At 47.8% G+C, this 22,408-nt stretch overlaps 1 protein-coding gene across 4 annotated transcripts in view; it reads left to right on the forward strand.

Annotated features, from left to right (window-relative positions):
* The window catches only part of WDR47 (WD repeat domain 47), a 1,275,124-nt gene that overhangs the window by 395,226 nt on the left and 857,490 nt on the right, over positions 1-22,408 (forward strand). For all 4 annotated transcript variants that reach the window (XM_069641848.1, XM_069641845.1, XM_069641847.1 and 1 more), the window contains exon 4: positions 19,507-19,591. In XM_069641848.1, coding sequence (XP_069497949.1) covers positions 19,507-19,591 — 85 coding nt within the window. The remainder of the gene's footprint in view (positions 1-19,506; positions 19,592-22,408) is intronic.

Raw genomic sequence — 22,408 nt, forward strand, 5'->3', positions numbered from 1 at the left:
AACATAAAGACAATCTGGTATTGAATCCAGCTCTCCTATATTGCAGACCCATCTTTAACCAGAGGCCTTACCAAGGGACCGGGAGAGGGTTCGAGAGTGCAAATCATCCAACCAGGGCTGGGTGGCGTCCCTGTGGATACCAGGTGAGCGTAACAACTGGCATTAGTTCAGCCTGTGGTAAAAAGAGTGAATGTGAGGTGCAGGCCTCTTCCAGCGTAGAAGCTGTGCGTAATGAGTCACTCTTCAGATCACTCTACGATAGTGGAGACAGCTACACTTTTTGGTAAGAGTCAAGTATCTGCTTCCTCCTCTTCCTCTTCACACAATCTTCTACGGTGGGAAGACTGTCTTAGATAATGCAGGGTAGAATGTTTACCAGAACTCTACCCTGAGCTTTCAGCAGGCCATTGCTAAAGCAGTCATTGCAGCCGTACATTTTAAATTCTGACAAGAGCTTGGCAAATATGATTAGCTCTGCTTGAAAGAAGCCTGCCATGTGGTGCAAGACCTCATGGAGGCCTCCTACCGCCACCTGGACACAGCTGTTAGTGGTGCGCTGTAGGTGCGTCTCTTGGGTGATAAACACTGCTCAATGCCATCAAGTTTCAATTGGACGTTGAAGAGCGAATAATGGTTCTTCCCTTTGATGAAGTGGAGATTTTCAGTCCAGATGGGGATGAAGAGCAAAATACAAAGAACAATAGTTCACTGACAGCAAAGTAATTAGCAGCTCTAACCATGCCCCCGCAAAAACGGGGCCTTCGAGCCTTCAGAGACAGTCATTCACTACCAAAAGTTCAGGAGGTTTCAGAAGCTTTCATGAATGACTGAGTAAACAAGACAGATCTCCGATTGTTCCCCGAAAAAAACAACTATGTCCGCCCTCACCCTCTGGATTCTTTTGCCAGCCCTCCGTCAATTCTCAGAACACCAGAGGGTGGATGAGTGCATCATCATCTTGCCCATTGGAGGTCAATACCAGTGTGGTAAGCCCAAAGAAGGACTCGGGCCAGAGGATATGTTATCGAACATAGGCCTTTCTAGCCCTGTTGATAAAAAGGGGAGTTATCTTCTTAACAAACTATAAAAAAGGTATTCCTCAATAGTCAACATAGAAAAATGGTCCTCTGTCCAAACCTATCCTCTCAACTGGTCCTACCACTTAGAAAAAACATAAAAGAAACTAGACCGAGTGTCCTACCTTTAGGCTTGTTCACCCCGATCCAACTGAGGTTTTCCAGGAATCACTCCTGGCTTTGGATCTAATACTTATTGCTAGAAAAGAGTTCTCCCGGTTCAACAGTTCTTGCCCTTCTTGTTTAAGTTCCAAAAGTATCTCAAGTTACCCAAATAAAGTCTCACGTTCCTGAGAAAATCAGATGTTCAAGTTGTCATAGGTAGGGGCATACCTCCTTAAACCTTCTCCCTTTACCTGTGTGGAGTTCTCCCCACTGTGTTCACGTCATCTTGGTTGTCTCTGTGTCCCCCTTGAATTTGTTCTCCACTTGTCTTATTTGACCCCTCTTGCTCTCTTGTCAATTCTCTTCCAGGGGTATTGGTGACCCCTCTTCACATATGCCTCTTGGTTCTCGGGAGTTTCTGTGTGCCATTTAACTGATTACAATATTCATGTTTCTTGGGCCTCTGTAACCCTTAATGTTACTTGTTTCTTTCTCTCTCCCTCTGGGCCTTTGTCATGGGTAGTGGTGTAGGGTAATCCGTCATTCTCCCTCTTTCACTCTCTGGTCTTTCTGCGCCCGGGTACCTTCTTCATCGCAGGGTTTGCCCCATTGAGTTGGTGTCTGCTCCGTAGCAGTGGTGTTCTCCACAGCTTTCGGGCGTCCCCTTCTTGCCAAGAGCGAGTTTGTTGTTCCACTCATCTCAGCGCTTCTCAGTTCCTCAACTCCTTCGTTGCGAGCTGAGGATTTGTTGCTCCTTCCCCCTCTGGGTTCAGTGTTGTTTCTCAGGCCCCGGGCCCACTATGCCGTCCATGTGATCACGCCTCCAGATAAGGCCGGCTCCACTCTGCCTTTGCCTCACCGACTCTGCACACCTCGGGGCCTCGTCAGCAGCATCTCTCTCCTTCTCTGGTCTCTCTGCATGCCACAGCTGGCTCTGCGGTTCAGCGCGGGCAGTTCCGTCCCCCAATGACGTCAGCATGTTGGAGGCTCGTCTCTGCGTTTTGCTTCTCATGCTTCATTCAAGGGTGACCGTGCCTTAATTCTCGCTCTGTGACACAAAAGCGGTGTCTTTATGTTCAGCTGTCGAGCCCATGGAGAGACCAGCATTGTCTTGAGCCAAACATCCAAAGGCACTTTCAATTATATTCCCACAGTTGAATGTAACATAGATTCCCAGGTATGCAGAACATGTCTTAGTTATATGCAGTTGCTTATGGGAATAGCAGTCCTTTCCCCTTGAGGGGAGTCACTCCCAGTGACGTCCTGCTTTCTGAGTCAGACACATTAAGGACACTAAAAAAGAGAACTAAATGCCTAGCTGTCTCTAATAATTTGGATTCTTTAGTGGCTAAGTCAATGTATGTAGAATACTGTAAGCAAGTATTCAGGGGGTCCACCCTAACAGCTACCTGGCAAAGTATTGCCCCATTTCGATCCGCACATTTACTTGCCTCCCGTTTAATATATTACTGCAACACACAGGGAGGTGGAATAAGATCCCCCATGAAAACAGAATGCGTCGTATGTGCGGTGGTGAAATCGAGACGGCCCGCCATGTATTAAATAAGTGCCCAAAGATGCTTAACCATTATGATAAGGGCTATGCTAGGTTTCTGGCAAACCCCCAACAGCGAGAGGAGGATCAATTCTGGAGTACCATCATGGGCACTAATTCCGTTGTAATCTTGGCTGCTGTTTTATATTTGGAAATGTATAAATAATTGTATCTCTGACCTCCCCTGATACTTGTGCTACTATGAAATTGGGATACATGTAACAAATGAAATTTTTATAAGATGTTTTAATGAACGTTGACTAGTATACAGCAACAAATTGTACCTTATGGTTATATGATTTTATTGATATTGTATTTTGTATATTGTGTCTTAATGTAGGCATTTTGGTCTTTTATTATAAAGTATATTAATACATGTGTGTAAGGTTTATTTTTAACCAACAATACACAATAAAAAATTAAAAATGAAGGACATGAATTCCATTTAATGAAATTATATGAAAATGCCTTACTTTCCCTATTGCTAAAGTGTTCAAACTGCCCATCTAAAGAAACTAAGGGTGCTCGCCTGTCATCCGGAAGTTCAAAAGTAGCAATGTCCTCGGTCCAAACCTAACTTTACCTGATCCTACCACTAGTTTAACCAACTTAAATTCAGCCAAGAGAAGGCCTTTCTTCTGTTGGACTTCTCGTAGTTTCTGATGGTCTCTGTTTGGAAATGTCTCTCTCATACACTTGTGCTTCTTAATAAAATCTTCATTGGTTAGCTCTGGATATCTCCTCCATTAGTTCTTGTAACTCTTGTAAAACACTTCTGGGCTTGGTGCTCTCTATAAGGTTATGTTGCTTACAGCTTGTTTTGATTTGTGTTCTCTCACGCTCTTGTCTTCACTTGTGACCCTTCCACAGTCTCTCAATTCATCCTTGGCTACTTTGCATGGGACATGATCCCTTTTAATATCTCACTACTCCTTGCTTCTCTCTTTATTACTCTTTCTTCTGTTATCTGGTTCTCTTGATAGTCTTATATCATATTCCTCAGAAGCCATGCTTGGGATTTGTTTTGTCCACTCTTTGTTAGTTTATTCAGAAGACCTTTCCCCTTCTTCCCAGGGTAATTGTCTCCAGTCCCTCTTTATTCTCTTCACAGGGTTATTTGTTACTGCCTTCATGAGCCTTTCACATTGGCAATCAAACAACTTTATTCCTCGTTTCTCGTCTTTATGACTGGCATGAGTTGCACTCTTCCTGTGCTCTTGCCCCAGCGACCTGCCGATTTTCGGCTCGCACTCTGCTATTCTTCTCCATTGTCGGGTTTCCCATTCTGGATTATCCGCTTCACCCTGGGCTGTAGCTGTATACATACGCACGCAACAGGGAGCTTCTCGCACTCCCAATGGTGATGGTCTCGGTGTCGTTGAGCGGGTGTCCCACCCACCACGTGGCATTCATGGTCACGCCACCACCAGCTCCTGGATACTCTTCTCTTCTGGGGCAGCGCTTTCCCCATTGCCATTCTGGCTGGCCTCCCGGAATCTTACTGTGGCATTCCTCGCTGAATCAAAAGACATGGGCTCCGGGGCTTGGCTCTGCTCCGCCCCTCCGAGGCACGATCATGTCAGGGGGCTTCTCCTGCACATCATAGTCACTCTTCCTCCTTCCTCAGCTCGTCACAGTTAAATGAACATTTGATCTTCAAGAGACATCCTCTTTTCCTTTTTCTGATATTCACTTATGCATTGCCTGCAGCCAAATTAAAAAAATGTTATTCTTCTTCCCAGCAGGCAGTCCCATATATGCCAATATGTTGGGCAATCTAGGAGTCCTTGTCCCCTAAGCGGGAGTCGCTCCCAGTGATGTCCCACTTGCCTATACCCCTACGGTGGGTATCGAGAAGTAGGCTCACCTCCCTAGCCTCAAAGGAGGTGGCGCCCCCTTGGGGTGCAGCGACGAATACCCTTCATTTGTCACATTTCCCAAACCCTTAGCGAGGGCTTTGCTTAGTGGGCCCACCTCCCTTGCCTCAAAGTGGGTGGCTCCCCCCAAGAAAGAATGGACAAAACCTCCAGATTCGTTACACCAGCAATAACGTTTCCCTGTCGGTGGTCTACAGGGCTTATCTTCTCCCTCTTCCTCCCACTTCCAAAGAGTCTCAGACTCTCTGTCACAGGAGATATCCAGGCTGCTGCTTTTAGAAGCAATAGAAAGGGTACCTCCATCGGTGGTGGGTCAAGGTATAAATTCAAAGTTCTTCACCATTCCAAAGAAAAACAAGGGTGGCCTGCGACAGTGCTAGACCTCGCGTTCAATCTTCTTATCCAAATAAAAGTTCAAGATGATTACACCTGCTTCAGTGTATATTGCGGCCCCCTTTTTAAGTTACCATGCAATGGCAATACACCTTTTGGCCAGAACGCACACCAGGTCCATAAACTTGACTACATGTTTACATTTACCAGGCGGAGGATGCACACCCAACAGACATTCAAGTGGGGTCCAGTGGTACCTAGTGACTCCAGCTGCAGTACAAGCCCGCTCAATCTGAGACCAGAACCCCTGCACCTTAGCGCATTTCCAGAACATGTCTATTAAGGCAGCGCCTTCCTGTTCGCACCAGGGCCAAGCCGATGTAGTTTTCAGGTTAAATGTAGCCACCCTAGTAGGGGTCATGTAGGTACGGAGTAACACTATCAACTGGAGCTAGCAGAATCTGTCATTCCGGGAAACATGCTTGGTAAAAATAAGGGCCCCATCCCACTGTGTATCAGAAATGTCAGACTCAGCGTCTGCCTCCCAATGCAATTTCAATGTAGCATTTCTGGTACTTGGTAGTCATAAAGTCTATAAACTGGCCTCCACCCATCTTCTAAGCTGTATAGGAGGGCTAGGAGTTATTTCACCTCTGTTTCTGCAGGCCATGGCTCCCATCGGCACCTAAACTACAAAGAGGGTGTTCCTGTGAGAAACAATTAAGATATCATTCAAAAACGTATTCAGCTTGTGAACGTGCAGCAAGACCTAATCGACTAATTCATCATGTACATGGTATATGCAAGCATGCATAGTTAAGCGAATAGCTTATATGCTGAATAAATCCGGCAGTGAAAAATCAGTAACTTATTCTTTTGTTTTTTATTTTCCAAGATTCAAAAATTGATGAATGCATATTTAGACATTTCTAAACATTAGCGTGAACATCAGAGAGACGACCATCTTTGACAGGACGAACTGTCTCTGCTCAGCCCCGGTAGATATTGAAGAATAAAATGATTGTTACAACGAACCATGGACTGAAACTGTCCAAATGCCTATAAAGACAAATGTGTCATGTACATGAAAAAAGTTTGGATTACTCAAACCACCAAGTGAAAAGGAGCAGAGATATCAGAGTGAAGCTCCCAAGGAACTAGAACAGTGCCCCGGGTCATCCATCAGGGGACTAACACCGAATATAATAGGGTGACAGTCAGATTACCAGTAAGCTCTGCAATCAGAAATGAAAAGTAAATAGTAGTCCGTAGAAGTAGGAGATCCCCAGTGCAGAGTGAAATATTATCAAGATATTCATTCAAGACTCAATTGGATGTGAGCCTAGATTGTCTTACCTATTTGCTACCTGGCGCATTCCTATGGGTCATAATGATTTGGCCCAAGAGTATATGACCCGCGCACTGCGTGCGACAAAAGTTATTTGAAATGGGTGGCGCAGGGGGAAACAAAATCTGAAGCAAGAAATGAAAAAAGAGAGAGACACGTTGATGCCAGACCCCAATGTAACTACTCCGGTGGGGGTAAAGATATATTGCATTCACCCACGTAAATGTACCTAATTCTCCATAAATAGGACAAAAGAGAATCCAGACGGACCCTGAAACCGTATTCCATTTGGTCCGAGATAGATTATGTCAGAGCGCTGTCAGATGTACAAATAGTGCAGTAGATAGTTAAGCCCTGCAAAGACAAGAAAAGAAGAAAATGCGGGAAGTGCATTGTTACAAAGTTAGTCAGGCCACGTAATGGAGGCTTACCAACATTAACATCTATCTACTATGGCCCAATACTATGGTGCAACAATCAATTTGCTCACCTGACTCACATCCTGTCGTGGGTGGAATCCTAGGTATCACGGGTGTCAGCCATACTGTGTTGTGCACCGTGTGAAGCTGAGGAATCGAGCAGATAAACACAAATTAGCAGCGGCCCTCTAGATGCGAAATGCAAAGGGATAGTGAAGCGTGAATACATGGATGCTGCTCGTGGCGGTGAGACCAAGTGGAAACTCCCGGGAACGGGGGCCGGAGCACTCACCTAATGTAATATGGGTTGTAGTCTCCACAATACAACGGCAGAAAGGGACGCTCGTCACGTGTAGTGTGTCAGCTAACATGATTTGGGACCAATGGAGCTGCCGTGATATGCTGCTGATGGCCCTAATCATAGACGATGAAAGTGGACTAGTATGAAAGTCCGAAACAAGTGACAGCCGGCATTAAACTAATGGGAAAATACACGACTAGGAGATCTTCATAGTAAAAAGCCTCAACAAGGAGATCCACCAGGGGGCGCAGAGATGGACTGACGCATCTCCGCTCGTCTCCTCGACAGGGCACAGATCGCGGGACCTGAGCCCCCCCCCCCCGACGCCCCAGGAGTGAGGAGCTGACACCACCCAAGCCCGTAGGAAGGTGTCGGCACCCCTGGCCCAAATTTGAGTCCCGGAGGTGGAACCGATCCAGAGTTCTGAGCACTCAAACCCCCGCGGGTCAGAGGCCCCTCCTCCCCGCGGCGCAGCGGCTCCGCGGAAAACTACGGCGAGGCCAGACCTGAGCGAGGCCTGTAGAGGGCCCCGCCCGGTGGCTCCCTCCCCCTGCCCGGTGCTCTCTGGTGGGGGCGACTCATGATTCGCACCGGGGGGCAGACGCGGCTGGCCTGGCCGTTGGAAAGGAAGACGGCAGCACAGTGAAACGGAAGCCCGGGACAAGGCCCGCGCCTAAAGGAACAGGGAGTCAGCGGACCCCGGTGAGCCCCGGCGGAGCACAGGAGGTGGGCCTCTCACAGTCCTGAAGGTGTAACACACGGACTCCCTCAAGTCGAGCGACGCCGAGCGACGCACCTGGGCCTAGGAGGTTGGGAGTACTGGGCCTGGGCTGGGCAAATGACTATCGAGGCTGGAGGCAGGTGAGCCCCCGCCATACGCTTGGGCAACGGGGCACTCATCGAACCGTACAGGTCCCGGTCAAACTGAGGTAGCACACGGAACCCTGCGGAAGGTGAACACCCCTAGCAAGCCGCGTAAAGGGAATCGCAAACAGTACCGCCGATCCGGCGGAGCGGTAGTTGAGCGGCTTGGGAAGCGCGAGGGGGGGGAGGCTACCAGGCATAAGAGGAATCTTCATTTGCAGAGGGGAACTGGTGAAGCCCCGGCCCTCCCGGAGCTGATTCGCTGCTTTCTGCGTCGCTGAGTCGCTGCTTTCTGCGACAGCGGCCCCCCCCCCCCTCCGGCCGCTGTCGGTGGCTCGAGTATGCTGGGGTAGGGCCCTATGAACTGGAGAGAATCCCTGCAGAAGTTTCGTCGCACGCCTCCCGGTCCCCAGATGCCCCCCGAAATGGCGGCCCAGACGCAACAAGAATCGGCGGATGCAAACCTAGTCACCAGGGGTATGGGGGCTTTATTGGAAGAAATTAAAGGCTTCAGGGCGGACATTACTTTACGACTGGACTCCTTAGACAAAAAAGTGGACAATATCGACGATGTGGTCCAGGCACTGGAGAACAACACAGCCTCGAGCGACGTCTTCGAGACTCAATTTGACATGCGCCTGTCGGAGCTCGAGAGAAGAGAAGAGAAGTGCGCCCTAAAAATGGACGATTTGGAGAATCGGGAACGCCGCTGCAACTTACGTTTTCTAGGTTTTCCGGAACATGAGGGTGAAACGGAAGCAGACATAATCAGGGCCATCAATGCGGTAATAGGAGTACTAGTTGATGGGGCTAATACCAACGAACCCACCATTGACAGGGCCCACAGAGCGGGGGCGTCCTCCAGAGGCCCCAGATCGGTGTTAGTCCGCTTTCACTACTTTTCTGAAAAAAACAGGATCCTCGAACTGGCTCGCAAGAGGGGGCCGGTGGAGTGGGAAGGAGCCCGAATCTCGATTTACCAAGACTTGTCGGCCTTCACCCTCGCAAGACGCCGCCTCTGCTCTCCGCTGACGAAGATGCTCCACTCCAAGGGAGTCCGGTATAGGTGGGGGTATCCTTTTTCACTCTCCTTCGAGTTCGAGCGTTACAAATACGCCCTGGTCAACGAGGATGACATCCAGAGAGTGTCGGGTGAACTATTAGACAATCCAAGCATGGAGATGGGGGACCAGGACCAAGCGCGAGCCCCGACAGGTCCGAAAGGGAATAAAGCCCCGAAGGAAAGGCGCAGAGTCCGAGGCCAAAGAAAATTCAGGAGAGTGGCTCCAACATCACCGGCCCCCTCGAATGGCTGAGGCGAGTCACTGGTGCACCACGAAGAAAGGGACATTTGAACTTGTGAGCGAAGGGTGATGTAGCAGTTTTTGAATTGCATTGAATCCGGGAATAGGGGGGGTTCGAGTTATGATTCACGAAGAGATAATGAGCCCGGAGGGGGGAGACATCGGTGACCTGGTTTGGCTTTTCAGTCAAGGCCACGAATCAGCCAGGCGATCAGGTGGGAGGGGGGAGGGGGGTGGGACGAGGGGGGTTGGGTGTTGGGGTTACAGTTATAGCACGCCAAGTTTGCGAGTTACTCGTGCGCCCCGGGGGCTCTTTCGAGCCAACTGTGGGTTGCAAAGGCAAGGTGGGAGCTACAACGCTTGCGTCTTTGAGAGTGGAGTTATGAGCCTTGACAAGTCCTCTGATGGCTGATTCACTCCAATCCTTGACAGTGGGGTCTTTGAATGTCCGTGGGCTTAACTCGCCTACAAAGAGGTCGCTAATTATGAGGGAATTTGCGAGGCAACGTCTACATTTCCTCTTTGTACAAGAGACCCATTGGGTTCGGGGTAAAGAGCCTAAGCTCAAGGCCAAAACCATAGACCAGTTGTTCACGGCCTCCTCACAAACAAAGAAGCGGGGAGTTGCCCTGTTGGTGTCCCCCGGGGCCCACTTTGGATACAAAGCATCAAGGGCGGACCCGGATGGTCAGTATCTCATGGTAAAGGGGGATGTGCGGGGCCGCTTATTCACAATGGTTTGCATATACGCCCCGAACGAAGTGCAGGACACCTTCTGGGAGGGTATGAAAGAGACGATAATGGCATTCTCCGAGGGCACTCTTCTGGTGGGGGGGGACTTCAACATGGTACTTTGTCCCGAGCGGGACAGGAAATCTGTAAAACCTTGCCCCAACACCCGTCTCCATAGGAAGCTGCCGATGGCCTTTCAGGAAGTGAATGGGGTATTGGGGTTATGCGACACATATGTCCCTGTGCAGGGCCGGAACCCCGACTTCACATTCTACTCTAAGCCACATGATGTTTTTTCACGCATAGATTACATCCTGGTGGACACCTTATTGCAGGGAGAGGTCACAAGCTCAGGAGTAGTGACCGTCCCCTGGACAGACCATGACATGGTAAAGATAAGGATCGGCCTCCCCCCCGCCCCGGCAGCTGAATCCCGGTGGAGGTGCAATGACCTCCTCTTGCAGGACAAGGAGATACGACAATCCCTCCTGGTAGCCATAGAAGATTACTTCACCCTTAATGATAATGGGGAGGTCGGTACCATGGGAGTATGGGAGGCTTTTAAGGCAACTATCAGGGGAACACTTATTGGCATTGGGTCCGGGAGAAAAAGGGAGAGGGAGCGCGAAGAGAAACAGTTGAAAGACAAGATAGTGGCTATCCAACCAGGGGGAAAGCTGAAAACACAGATGTTCCCTGGGCAGTGGGAGGAACTGCAGGGGTTGCGGGCTAAGCTAGCTGACCTTCAAGTGGGACAAACGGAAAGGAAGCTCTCTTTTCTAAAACAAAATTATATGGAAAAGGGGGAAAAGGCGGACAGGATATTGGCCTGGAGACTTCGGGAACTTGGGAATAGCGGGAGGGTCAATTCGATTCGCACTCCAGAAGGGGACTCTACCGCAAGGGACGCCAAGATCGCAGAACAATTTAGGCTGTATTATGAAAAACTGTATTGCTCAGAATATTCGGGGAATGGGAAAGACGTTGATAGATTCTTGGACTCACTCTCCATCCCAGGCCTTCTCCCCGAGAAGGCCGAGGTATTAGAACAACCCATCTCCCCAGAGGAAATAATTGACACTATAGCCTCCTTAAAGAGCGGCACCGCCCCGGGAGACGATGGCTTCACAGTCAAGTTTTATAAGACCTATAGGACCGCACTTGCCCCATTCATGGTCAAGATGTTCAATGCCGCGTTAGTCCAAGGCTCCCTCCCATCCTCGATGATGTCCGCTCTAATTGTAGTCCTGCCTAAAGAGGGCAAGGATCCCACACGTTGCCAATCCTACCGCCCTATATCTCTCCTCAATACTGACGTTAAAATTCTGGCTAAGCTCTTAGCGAATAGACTGGCAAGGTTCCTCCCTACCCTGGTGCACGGGGATCAGGTGGGCTTCATCCCGGGGCGCCAGGGGTCCGATAACATTAGAAAAACCCTCGACCTTATGCACGAGGCATCCAGGCAAGGAGTGGAAGGGTATCTCCTTTCTCTCGATTCAGAAAAGGCGTTTGACCGTGTCGAGTGGCCTTCCATGGGCAGAGTTCTCCGAAAGATGGGCTTAGGAGACAGTCTGTGGGTGGGTAGCGGCGCTTTATAATGCTCCCTCAGCGAGAGTGTTGGTTAACGGAGGCACTTCGGAGCCCTTTTCCCTTACTAGAGGCACCCGGCAAGGATGCCCCCTGTCGCCCCTATTGTATGCCTTGGCAATGGAACCCCTAGCCATAGCGGTCAGGAACGACCCGGCAATCACGGGAATACGATGCGGAGAGTGCGACTTCAAACTCTCCCTATTTGCAGACGACATATTGAGTTACCTAACCAATATTCAAGAATCCCTGCCCCGTCTGCTCGACCTCATACACATCTTTGGTTCTTTCTCAGGGTTGAAGATAAACACTTCAAAATCAAGCATTATGCCCATGGGCCAGAGCGACCGAGACATCGGGAGCAACTCCGACGTACTGGGGGCCAGGATTGAAAGAGAATCCACTAGGTACCTGGGCACCACCATCCCCAGAGACCTGTCACAGCTATACCAGTGTAATTTCCCGGGGATCCTTGCTCAGATCAGCAGCGACCTTAAAAGATGGGCTCCCCTCACGCTTTCTTGGCTGGGTCGAATGGTCACAGTCAAGATGAATGTTTTGCCGCGCCTCCTTTACCTCTTCGCAGCGCTTCCTACTGTGATACCCGAGACCTTTTTCGAGGTACTTCAGTCCCGTATCCTCCATTTTATCTGGAGCGGGAAGAGGCCCAGAATCAAAACCTCCACCCTAACCCTCCCGAAGACACACAGTGGTTTTGGACTCCCCGACTTCCGACTCTATTATAAAGCAGCTCAGCTCAGGGTGATGCTGGAGCATATGCGAGACGACATGGGCACATACTGGACATATGTTGAGGACATCCACGCCCACCCGAAAAAAGTTAGAGATTTTTTTTGGGCCTCTCCTAAGGTTCTCCCACCCCAGCTGCAAGCACACCCCACTTTGGGAGCCCTGTGGGCGCTATGGAAACCTAGCAAAGCTAATAAACACCTATCCACTTGGCCTTCCCCGCTGTCCTCACTCTGGGGACCCCCCCATCGACCTGGACACAAGGGGTTTCCGCGACACGCAAGCCTGGTCAGACCTGGGCTTGGAAAGAGTATCCCAGCTGTCACGTGAAGAGGGCTTCATAGAGTATGGTAACCTGATCGAGGCCCTGATAGATAGACCCCCCACGATTTTCGAATACTTACGATTGAAGGCGATATTGTCCCAACCCTGGTGGTCCGAACAGCTGATTCGCCCCCTCACCCCATTCGAATCTATCCTGGCCAAAAGTACATCATGTAAAGGTGCGTTGTCCAAGTTTTACAGTGTCTTGATAACATCCGATCTGGAGGGTAGACAACCCTTCAAGCACATATGGGAAGAAAGGCTGGGAATGCCATTGGATGACCATACCTGGAGGGCCGTTTTTAAAAGTATCTTCACGGGCTCTCTGTATACGGCCGCCATGGAACATAGTTTTAAAATCCTTCACTCTTGGCATCGCCCCCCGTCCCTGCTGTCTAAAATGTTTCGAGACGTGTCTCCTTACTGCCCCCGGGGTTGCCACCAGAGGGGAACCTGGTTTCACATGTGGTGGAGTTGTCCGGCTATACAGGTTTACTGGTCGGAACTGCTCAGTTGGATCAAAGATATTGAGGGGTTCGGTCCATCCCTGCATCCCTTAGAAATCTTGCTGGGCACCCCCCTGCCGGAGACGGAAACAAATGTATACCCCAAGGTCATTGGTGCCATGCTGCGAGCAGGGAGGTTGGCGCTCGCTCAAAAATGGAAGAGCGTCCTGGCCCCCTCTAAGGAGGAATGGCTCCGCAAGCTCAGGGTGATATTCTCGTACGAAAAACTTACTGCAGTAGCAAATGATACCATGACGAACTTTTTACAAGAATGGGCTGCAGTTCTATTGCACGATGACTGTGTCTCCATGCGCTTGTGGGGGGGGGGGGCATTGAACTGGCCCTTTACGGGGTAAACCTGAGCTGTTAAGATTTTACTATATTCACCCCACCACACCCTGCAGAGTCCACTATTGTGGCCAATGTTGCTAGTCTCTCACGCCTACGCTAGGTATATGTTTGGAAAGTGATGGGTCAGGTCGTATGCATCAGACCCGCCCTGTGGCCACCTGTAGCCGGAGAAAGTGGGTGAAATGTTGTATTTCTGATCTACAGTTCGATATGCAGCCGAATGTAACTGTGCAGATTTGGCAGGCCTCCTCACACCCCTCTTAGACCCGGCCTAGCCTTTGCCCAGCTGTCACTTAGATGGACCCCACTGTCACGTGTGCTAATTTTATTTACCGTATGGCTTGCAAGTGTTCTCCCCGGAACTTTAATACCTTTGCAACACCTCTAAACTTGGCTTGTTAATCGTTTAGGGGGGTGGGGCGGGAGGGGGGAAATGGGAAAGGGTGTTAAGGTAAAAATATCAGAAAATGTTACTGACAATGGGCCTCATTCCGAGTATGGCGGTAAGGGATAGCGGCCACCGGTAACGAGACCGGTGGCGGTATTCCCTTACCGCCATACTCTGAGTTCCCTCTGCGCCCTCGCCTTTAACGCCTGCTTTGAGCAGGGGGCCCCATGGGGGCTCATTCGGGAATGGGGAAGAGCCTTGGTGAATGGGGAATCACTGCCCCGCCAACCTTGGAATGGGGCGGTGATTCCGCCATCCACCAAGGCGCTGCCGTTCCGGGTACGGCGTCAACCAAGGCGTTAAGAGCGCCATTGGTTAGCGCCGTACTCGGAATGAGGCCCAATGTGACTCATTGTGATGCTTTTGCAGATCGGGTCGATATTCCGGCCCGACCTCATTTCTGTTTATTGTCAATAAAAACAAATTTGAAAAAAAAAAAAAAAGCCTCAACAAGCTGTTTTCCGTGATGGTAATTTATATTGGGAAGTGCCCAGTGAGGAACTGCACGACTGGGAAATCTACGTAGTCAAATGCCTCAACAAGCTGTTTTCCGTGCGGACAATTAATATTGGGAAGTGCCTAGTACAGGCAAAATAACATTGGTCAAAAAGAGATCCACTAAGGTAAAAAACGAAGAACTAGAAAGTGAATGCTGAAGAAACAGCAGCGTTGAGAAAAAATGAGATCCAAGCTTTTACTTGTCTAGAGACCAGGGGATGTCTACTCCCAGGTGGGGAGCACCTCATTCAGACCCTGTTCTATTGTATTTAGTCAAAAGATCTATCGCGCTTCTTTGTTAGCTAACAATGAGTGAGGGTTTGGTGCATCTTTGACAACGTCCAGCACACACCATAAAATGTCTTCAGTGGAATGGCCATGTTCCATGTAGTGGCTAACCAGCGGTGATGTTATAGTTTTGCACCTAATGAGCGATCCGTGTTCGGTGATCCTGGTATGGACCGGCCGGGTAGTCTTACCTATATATTTCAAGCCGCATGGGCATTGGATGTAATATATAGCCCAAGATGTTTTACAGTTGGTATGTTGTGTGAGGGACCAATTTTTCCCTTTAATCTCAAATGATTTGATTTTATTGACAAACTTAGACTGAAAATGATCCGCAGGGGAAATGACCTGTGAGTGGTCGGAGATCCCAGCTGCTGGTTATGGCTCTGTTAGTCGTTTTTGGTGTGGCGTGTACTAACTGATCTCGGAGGTTCTGCTGCCTTTTGAAGGCAGAAATAGGCAAAGATTTGTTAGGTAACGAGAGTTGTACAAGAGGCCAGATTTCTGTTGGTGATCTTTTTCACCGCAAACGTGTCTGGCCTATATATGCGAGTTATATCAACACAGGTAATCTCCCTCAATTTTTGTTATCGGGGGGCCAGTCTCTCGGAACGGGAGACACACTCAAAGGGAAATATACAGAATTGAGGACTGGCTACCCCTCTCTCAGTCCTACCATGCTAGGCTGAGTAACCTACAGAATCCTATTGAGCAGAACAAGTCACTTATCAATTAGTGCCAATTATGCACATACACACAACACAGAGCGAGCGAGAGGAACCATCTTATTCAAAAATGAAAATACAGTCACAAGATAACATCTTATGTATTAATTTATTCAGTATCAAAAGACCAATCGCAGGTAGTTAAAAAAGGAAAAACACGGCGAGAGGTGCAGCACACATATTAGAGTAAATATTAAACATCACTGACTACTTCTCGCTTGTTTAAAAAGCAAAAACAAAATATTTCATGTGGGGTTCAGCATCTTAGTCATAACCACTCTATTAATTTAGGTGGTTTACGGATACAAGACTATCTACTTGGGCTAGTCTATTGTCATGTGTCGACATGTTTCGGCCGTCTCAGAATATGAAACACTATCCCTAGTGTCTCTACAGACAATAAATTGTGGGCCTTCTTCAGGACAGACCGATTTCTTTTCAGATGGTGAGCCTCTTTTCCAAATCCCCGTTGTAAGGCGAGTACAATATTTTGGTAGTACTAGAGCTTATTCCTAGGAACATTTAGTAATAATGCAAGTGAATCGCTATTTCCAGGTATTCGTAAATCACCTTCCGCCCTGTCGTTAGAATTTGCAGGCTTGAATGAGCTGTGATTTCACCTCATCCGGTGCCCAAAAACATGGAGAGAAAAACGTGGGTAGATGCCGATGTAAATGCACTCTCAAGTTCCACAGCTGGCCGCGTAGCTATCAGCGGACGTCACGACATGATTGTGAGTCAAGGCGTCTTATTCGCCAACCCTAGAATGGGGATAGTTTCCTCCTTCTGCACAGGCACGGTCGCGTGACATCAATCGTGGTCGTGGTACATGTTCCATGTAGTGGCTAACCAGCGGTGATGTTATAGTTTTGCACCTAATGAGCGATCCGTGTTCGGTGATCCTGGTATGGACCGGCCGGGTAGTCTTACCTATATATTTCAAGCCGCATGGGCATTGGATGCAATATATAGCCCAAGATGTTTTACAGTTGGTATGTTGCGTGAGGGACCAATTTTTCCCTTCAATCTCAAATGATTTGATTTTATTGACAACCTTAGACTGAACATGATCCGCAGGGGAAATGACCTGTGAGTGGTCTGAGATCCCAGCTGCTGGTTATGGCTCTGTTAGTCGTTTTTGGTGTGGCGTGTACTAACTGATCTCAGAGGTTCTGCTGCCTTTTGAAGGCAGAAATAGGCAAAGATTTGTTAGGTCACGAGAGTTGTACAAGAGGCCAGAATTTTGTTGGTGATCTTTTTCACCGCAAAGGTGTCAGGACTATATATGCGAGTGCACAGACCATTTTTTCTTGTGTAGTCTTAACTTTAGTATGGAAAAGAACATCTCGGGGAGTGAATCTTGCTCTTTTATATGAGTCTGATACCAATTGTTTCAGGTAACCACGTTCCAAAAGTTTTTTGGTCAGTTGTTCAGCATGGAGATCAAAGTCAGGTAGGAGAGTGCAATTAAGCATTTGTCTTAGAAATTGGCATATGGCAAGCTCTCCTTCTGACTGCGCGGGTGGAAACTTGTAAAGTGTAACAAGGTATTCCGGTCTGTAGGTTTTTTGTATAATGAACAGATCAGTTTATTATCTGAATGTTGTATTAGCAAGTCAAGGAACGGGAATTTTTGATTATTAACTGTCATAGTGAAAGTGATTGCAGTATGACATTGATTAAGCCATATAACGAACCCATTGAGACCTTCAAGTGAGCCATGCCAGATCAAAATAATATCGTCAGTGTATCGACGCCAGCCGTCAATGCATTGACGAAATGGATTCAGGTCTGAAAAGATGAATCCGTCTTCAAACCTTGCCATGAAAATAATGGCCAAACTGGGGGCAAAAGCTGCCCCATTGCAGTACCTTGGGTCTGCTGATAGAAATGTTCTTGGGATTTAAAGAAATTTTGTTTGAGTGCCAGTGTGAGGACAATAATGAATTCAATGAGTGCATGGACATTTTTTGGTGACTGAATGAGTGCTGTTCGTGTACACTCGATGGCCTCATCCTGAGGGATACTAGTATACAATGCTACTATATCCAGAGTAACCATGAAACTGGTTACAGGATCAAAGGGCTTGCCCTCAAACAGTGTGATGACAGAAGTACTGTAACACAGGTATGTAGTTGTAGTCTGACTGATATGCTTGTCTATGTATTGGCAGATTGGTTCCAAGTTGGTACCACATCCGGCCACAATGGGTCTACCTGGGGGATTTTGAACATCCTTATTGATTTTAGGGATGGCATAGAATCTAGGGGTTGAGCCCTGAACGGGGTTAAGAAATAATGCTTCCTTATCCAAAAGCCATTTTCGTTGCAACACATAGTTGCTGATCTCTTGAATTGTGTTTTTAAGTGCGTTGGTAGGATCTTTCATCCATTTTTGAATCTTGGAAAATAAAAAACAAAATAATAAGTTACTGATTTTTCACAGACGGATTTATTCAGCCTATAAGCTATACGCTTAACTATGCATTCTTACATATACCATGTACATGATGTTTTAGTCGATTAGGTCTTGCTGCATGTTCACATGCTGAATACATTTTTTAATTATATCTTAATTGTTTCTCACAGGAACACCCTCTTTGTAGTTTAAGCTTCATTGCTCATTTTAGTTCCTGTGGTATAGGGAGCCCCCAACAGTTGGACTCCCATCGGCGCCTGGCTATCCTCCCCACCCTCATATACCTCAAAACCAGACCCTTAGGGAGACCTTCTAGTCTGAGCAGGCTATTCTGGTCTCTGAATTTCCCCTCATCATACATGTCTCCCCAGGTAGATATACCCAGGGCCTCCCAGGACCGTACAGCCCCCAGCTCACACACATCCAGGCATTCACCCCCAATGAACGGGGTATTGGGTGAGTAGGGGTGAACACCCCTAGTAGCTTCAGCACTCTGGCCCAAACCCGATTACCCACATTCACAAGCATGGGGTATTAAGTGGAGCGACTCTCTGGGATCCAAAGGACCTCCTTTGGCCAGATAGGTCTAACCAATGACAGCAAGAGCTCAGATTCCGCTGTAGGGTCATTAGGTAGCCATTTTGCAACCAAGCTCAGTTGAGCTGCCAAGTAATGCAGCTCAAGTTTCGGCATCTGCATACCACCATCTCTATAGGGCAAACACAGCACCTTCACCGCCAGTTTGTCGCCTCACACTCCACAGGAAATCTCTCAGCAAGGCGTCCAGGGAGCGAAAGAAAGCCACCTCAATCCAATAGTGGACATTGGTGAAGAAATACAGCAGCCTGGGAAGAATGATAATTTTAACAATAGCAACCCTACCCATAAGGGAGAGTGCACCTTGGACCAAAAAGTCATAGAGTTCCTAACACCATCTACTGCTCTGATCGTGTTGAGTGTATGCATTTCTCTGGGCGTATGTGTGATGTGAATACCCAAATATCGGAAGGAATGCCGTTCCCATGCCAAGCCCAGATCGTGGGGGGAGGGAGGAGAGTCCCTTCAAGTCGACACAGCCCGGCCAAAGGGAAAAGACAGGACTTTTTCCTATTGAAGAGGATCCCTTATAACGCAGCATACTCATCCAGTACATCTAAAACAACCTGCAAGTTATGTTGTGGTTTGAATAGATAGAGCAGTACTTCATCGGCATATAGTGATATGAGGTGTGTGGTGCTGCATATCCGGATGCCAGCCTCAAGATACTCCTGTTGCAAGTACACAGCCACTGGTACCAGGACCAGTATGTATAACATAGGGGACAGCGGGCATCCCCGGCGGGTACCACTTTGTATGTTCCACAGAGTCGATACCTGTCGACAAGACGTTACTCTTGCCATTGGGAAAGAATAGAGCAACAATACCCAACGAACAAAGCCATCTCCAAACCCAAAGCCCCTCAAGGCTGCAATCATCTGCTCCCAATAGACTGAATCAAAGGCCTTGAGGAACCTAAATCTAGGAGTACATTATATTTCTTAACTTTTTGTATATTTCTGAATTGCCCCTGAGGAATTTGTTTGTTTATGGTAGCCAATTCTACACTTCTTATTCTGTTTGCTTAAATATATTATTTCCAAATGTGTTTGTGACTACATTAACATTCTTATTATTGTTCGGTTTGTCTTTTCTGTTAGGTTTCGATATATCGTACTGAAGCAGAAGTTCTTAGAAGCCTTATGTGTAAACAATGTCATGTCCTCGGTTGATGAGCCACAACATGTAAGAGTTTTCATTCTGTGGAAATTGTGATGCATTATGTTAATTTTGTGTCTGCCAAATAACCTGTGATGAGACTGTGAAAGGTTGCTCATTCAATCAAGGCTTGACCATTTAAACCCTGCTGATAGTTAAGCTGCTACCAGCAGTCATTTGACATCCAAGACCTAGATTGGGTCGATTGCCAGCCCTCTTTTACTAGTTAAAGCACTGAAATGATTTTCCCATCTGTTGATTGAAGGTACTTTCCTAGAAAATGTGGTATACTTTCATCTCTGTTCAGTCCAGTAAGTATATATTTAGTGACAGCGCCTAAAGAAACATCTGTTTTGACAGATTATGTAAATAATCTAGTGTTGAGAAACTATGTAATACAAAGGAATACAGAGTTCTTCTATTATACAGAGGAAAGTTATTATGCTTCACTTTCTTTGCTCAAATGTTCACCAGCGGATTCCAAGAATGCCGCCGAGGGTAGAGGACATGTTTGAGAGCCTCTCCCCACAGGCCCGCACAGAATGTGATCAATAAAGCAACATAGGCAGAAGAAATAACATCATCCAGAAGGAAAATGGGTCAGCGCATCAAGGAGCGGCTTCTTTCAGAAGATTGAAGGCGGATGCTGAGAACGCAAGTGTAAACACTGCTGCACAGCCCACTGAGAGGGGTGGGCTAGCAGCTTCGGCAGCAAAGGGCGAGGCCAAGCAGCACCAAGGAAAAAGGAATCGTCAGGGGCACGGGAGAACTGGTGAAAGACGTAGCCCCGTCTCTGGCACAAGGAGAGCAGGGCCGCCCGGTGTGGATAAAAAGAGACGCACAAATTTGCAACCCCAGGGACTGGGTAGGAAAGGCAACAGCTGCGAGGTATGCCTCTCACTATTTATTTATATAAAAAAAAAAGATTTTATTCAAACAACAAAAAAACAACCCAAACCAAACTTACAGTGGATGCATAATTTGCTCACATATACACATACATTATACACTGTGACATGCTTTTCAGCCCATTGCAATCCTTCTCTTTGCCAGGACACACGCTAGATCTTTTAATTTACTTACATGTTTAAGCTTACGCGGTCTGGGGAACCCTCCCAACAAACAGGCCCACACGGTATCCACTTTCATACAGATCCCCTTATCTTCCATTTTCTGTGCTATGTCCCCCCAATATCTCGCTATCAGTGGGCATGCCCAGAACATATGCACCATTCCTGCATTTTCCTCATTACATTTTGGGCACACTTGGCTTTCGGCGTTTTTAAATTTAGCTATCTTTAGTGGCGTCGGGTATGCCCTGTGAGTTATATACAACTGTATCTGCTGCAGCCTAGCATTTCCCGATACTTTTTTATGATATCCTTGTGCCCTCTCCCACATCCCATCGCTCATCGGGTTCCTACTTCTTCTTCCTAGTCCAGTCTAAGTTGCACCACCTCCTTGCCCACTTGAGTCATTATCATCTCATACACTCTAGACGTTTCGTGCCTCCCTTCCACTATATCATATATCATATCCAGTGTGGTGTCCGGTTCCTCTGCCAGTTGCACCTCGGACCATGATACGTAATATATTGCCCGGCACGCATCCTGTTTGTTCCACCAGCTCCTCAAATTCCAGTTTCTTCCCCTCCTGCCACACATCCCCCATAGTTGCTATTCCTACTGGTTCCCAGTGCTTCCTAATCATGAACCTTAGTTGCTTTTCTGTTCCCACCACTGTGACCAGTGGGATCTGCGAGGAGCACGGGGATGGCTTGTCCATCCACAGGCATGCCCTTTGTCACATCCCCCACCCTAGACCCAACATCCTTGGGCGACCTCCCAACTCCCGTTTGGGCAACCATATCATCTCTTTCAGGAAATATGGGGCACAGTCCCCCTGATGCAGCCTATGTTCTAAGGTAGGCTCCTCAGAGAGCCATTTGCCTACATGTTGTAATTGGCTTGCTATATAATAAACTTCCCAGTTTGGTAATTTAATGCCTCCTTTCTCATGCAGATTTTATAGTTTCCACATGGCTACCCTGTTCCTCATTCCGTGCCATAGAAATTCCCTACATATGCTGTCCAACCTGGTAAAGAATTTCCGAGGTATGGAGTATGGGATGTTCGCGAAGGAATGCAACAATCTGGGCAATGCCACCATCTTGAGCATCGCCCCTCGCCCCATCATTGCCAAGGGGAGTTTTGCCCAGAACTGCATGCTATTTTTCAGTTTCTTAACCGTTCTTTCTTTGTTATGCTTGTGTTCGGCTTCTACCGTATGGTATATGTCTACCCCAAGAAATCTGAAGGTTGTGACTTCCCACGGTATCTGTAAAACTGACAGATTCTCCTCCGAGAGCCCTCTATATCTCCCCAGCGGAAACACACAGGACTTACTGGAGTTCATAGCTATACCTGATAGTTCTGCAAACCTCTTCATCACTTCCAGTATATATTGAAGGTTCTCTTCTGGGTAACGCAAATACAATAACATGTCATCTGCATATAATGAAATTAAATGCAATGTTTCCTCAATGACAAAGCCTATTGCATCATATTGCTGCCTTAAATAAATTGCCAGAGGTTTCAGCGCTAAGATATACAGCATGGGGGACCATGGGCATCCCTGTCTGGTACCTCTACCAAGTTGCCACCTTTCAGAGATCACCGTTCCTGTCTTCACTCTCGCTAGTGGCGCACTATATAGTAGTTCTACCCAATGAAGATATCCTGGCCCCATACCGTAATTGGCTAGTGCCGCTTTTAACCAGGGCCACTTGACCGAGTCAAATGCCTTGATCGCGTTCAGTGATACTATCACCATCTCGCCTGTATC

This window comes from Ambystoma mexicanum, chromosome 1q, assembly GCF_040938575.1.
Source record: "Ambystoma mexicanum isolate Mex_15411 chromosome 1q, UKY_AmexF1_1, whole genome shotgun sequence".
In the NCBI taxonomy this organism is placed as follows: domain Eukaryota; kingdom Metazoa; phylum Chordata; class Amphibia; order Caudata; family Ambystomatidae; genus Ambystoma; species Ambystoma mexicanum.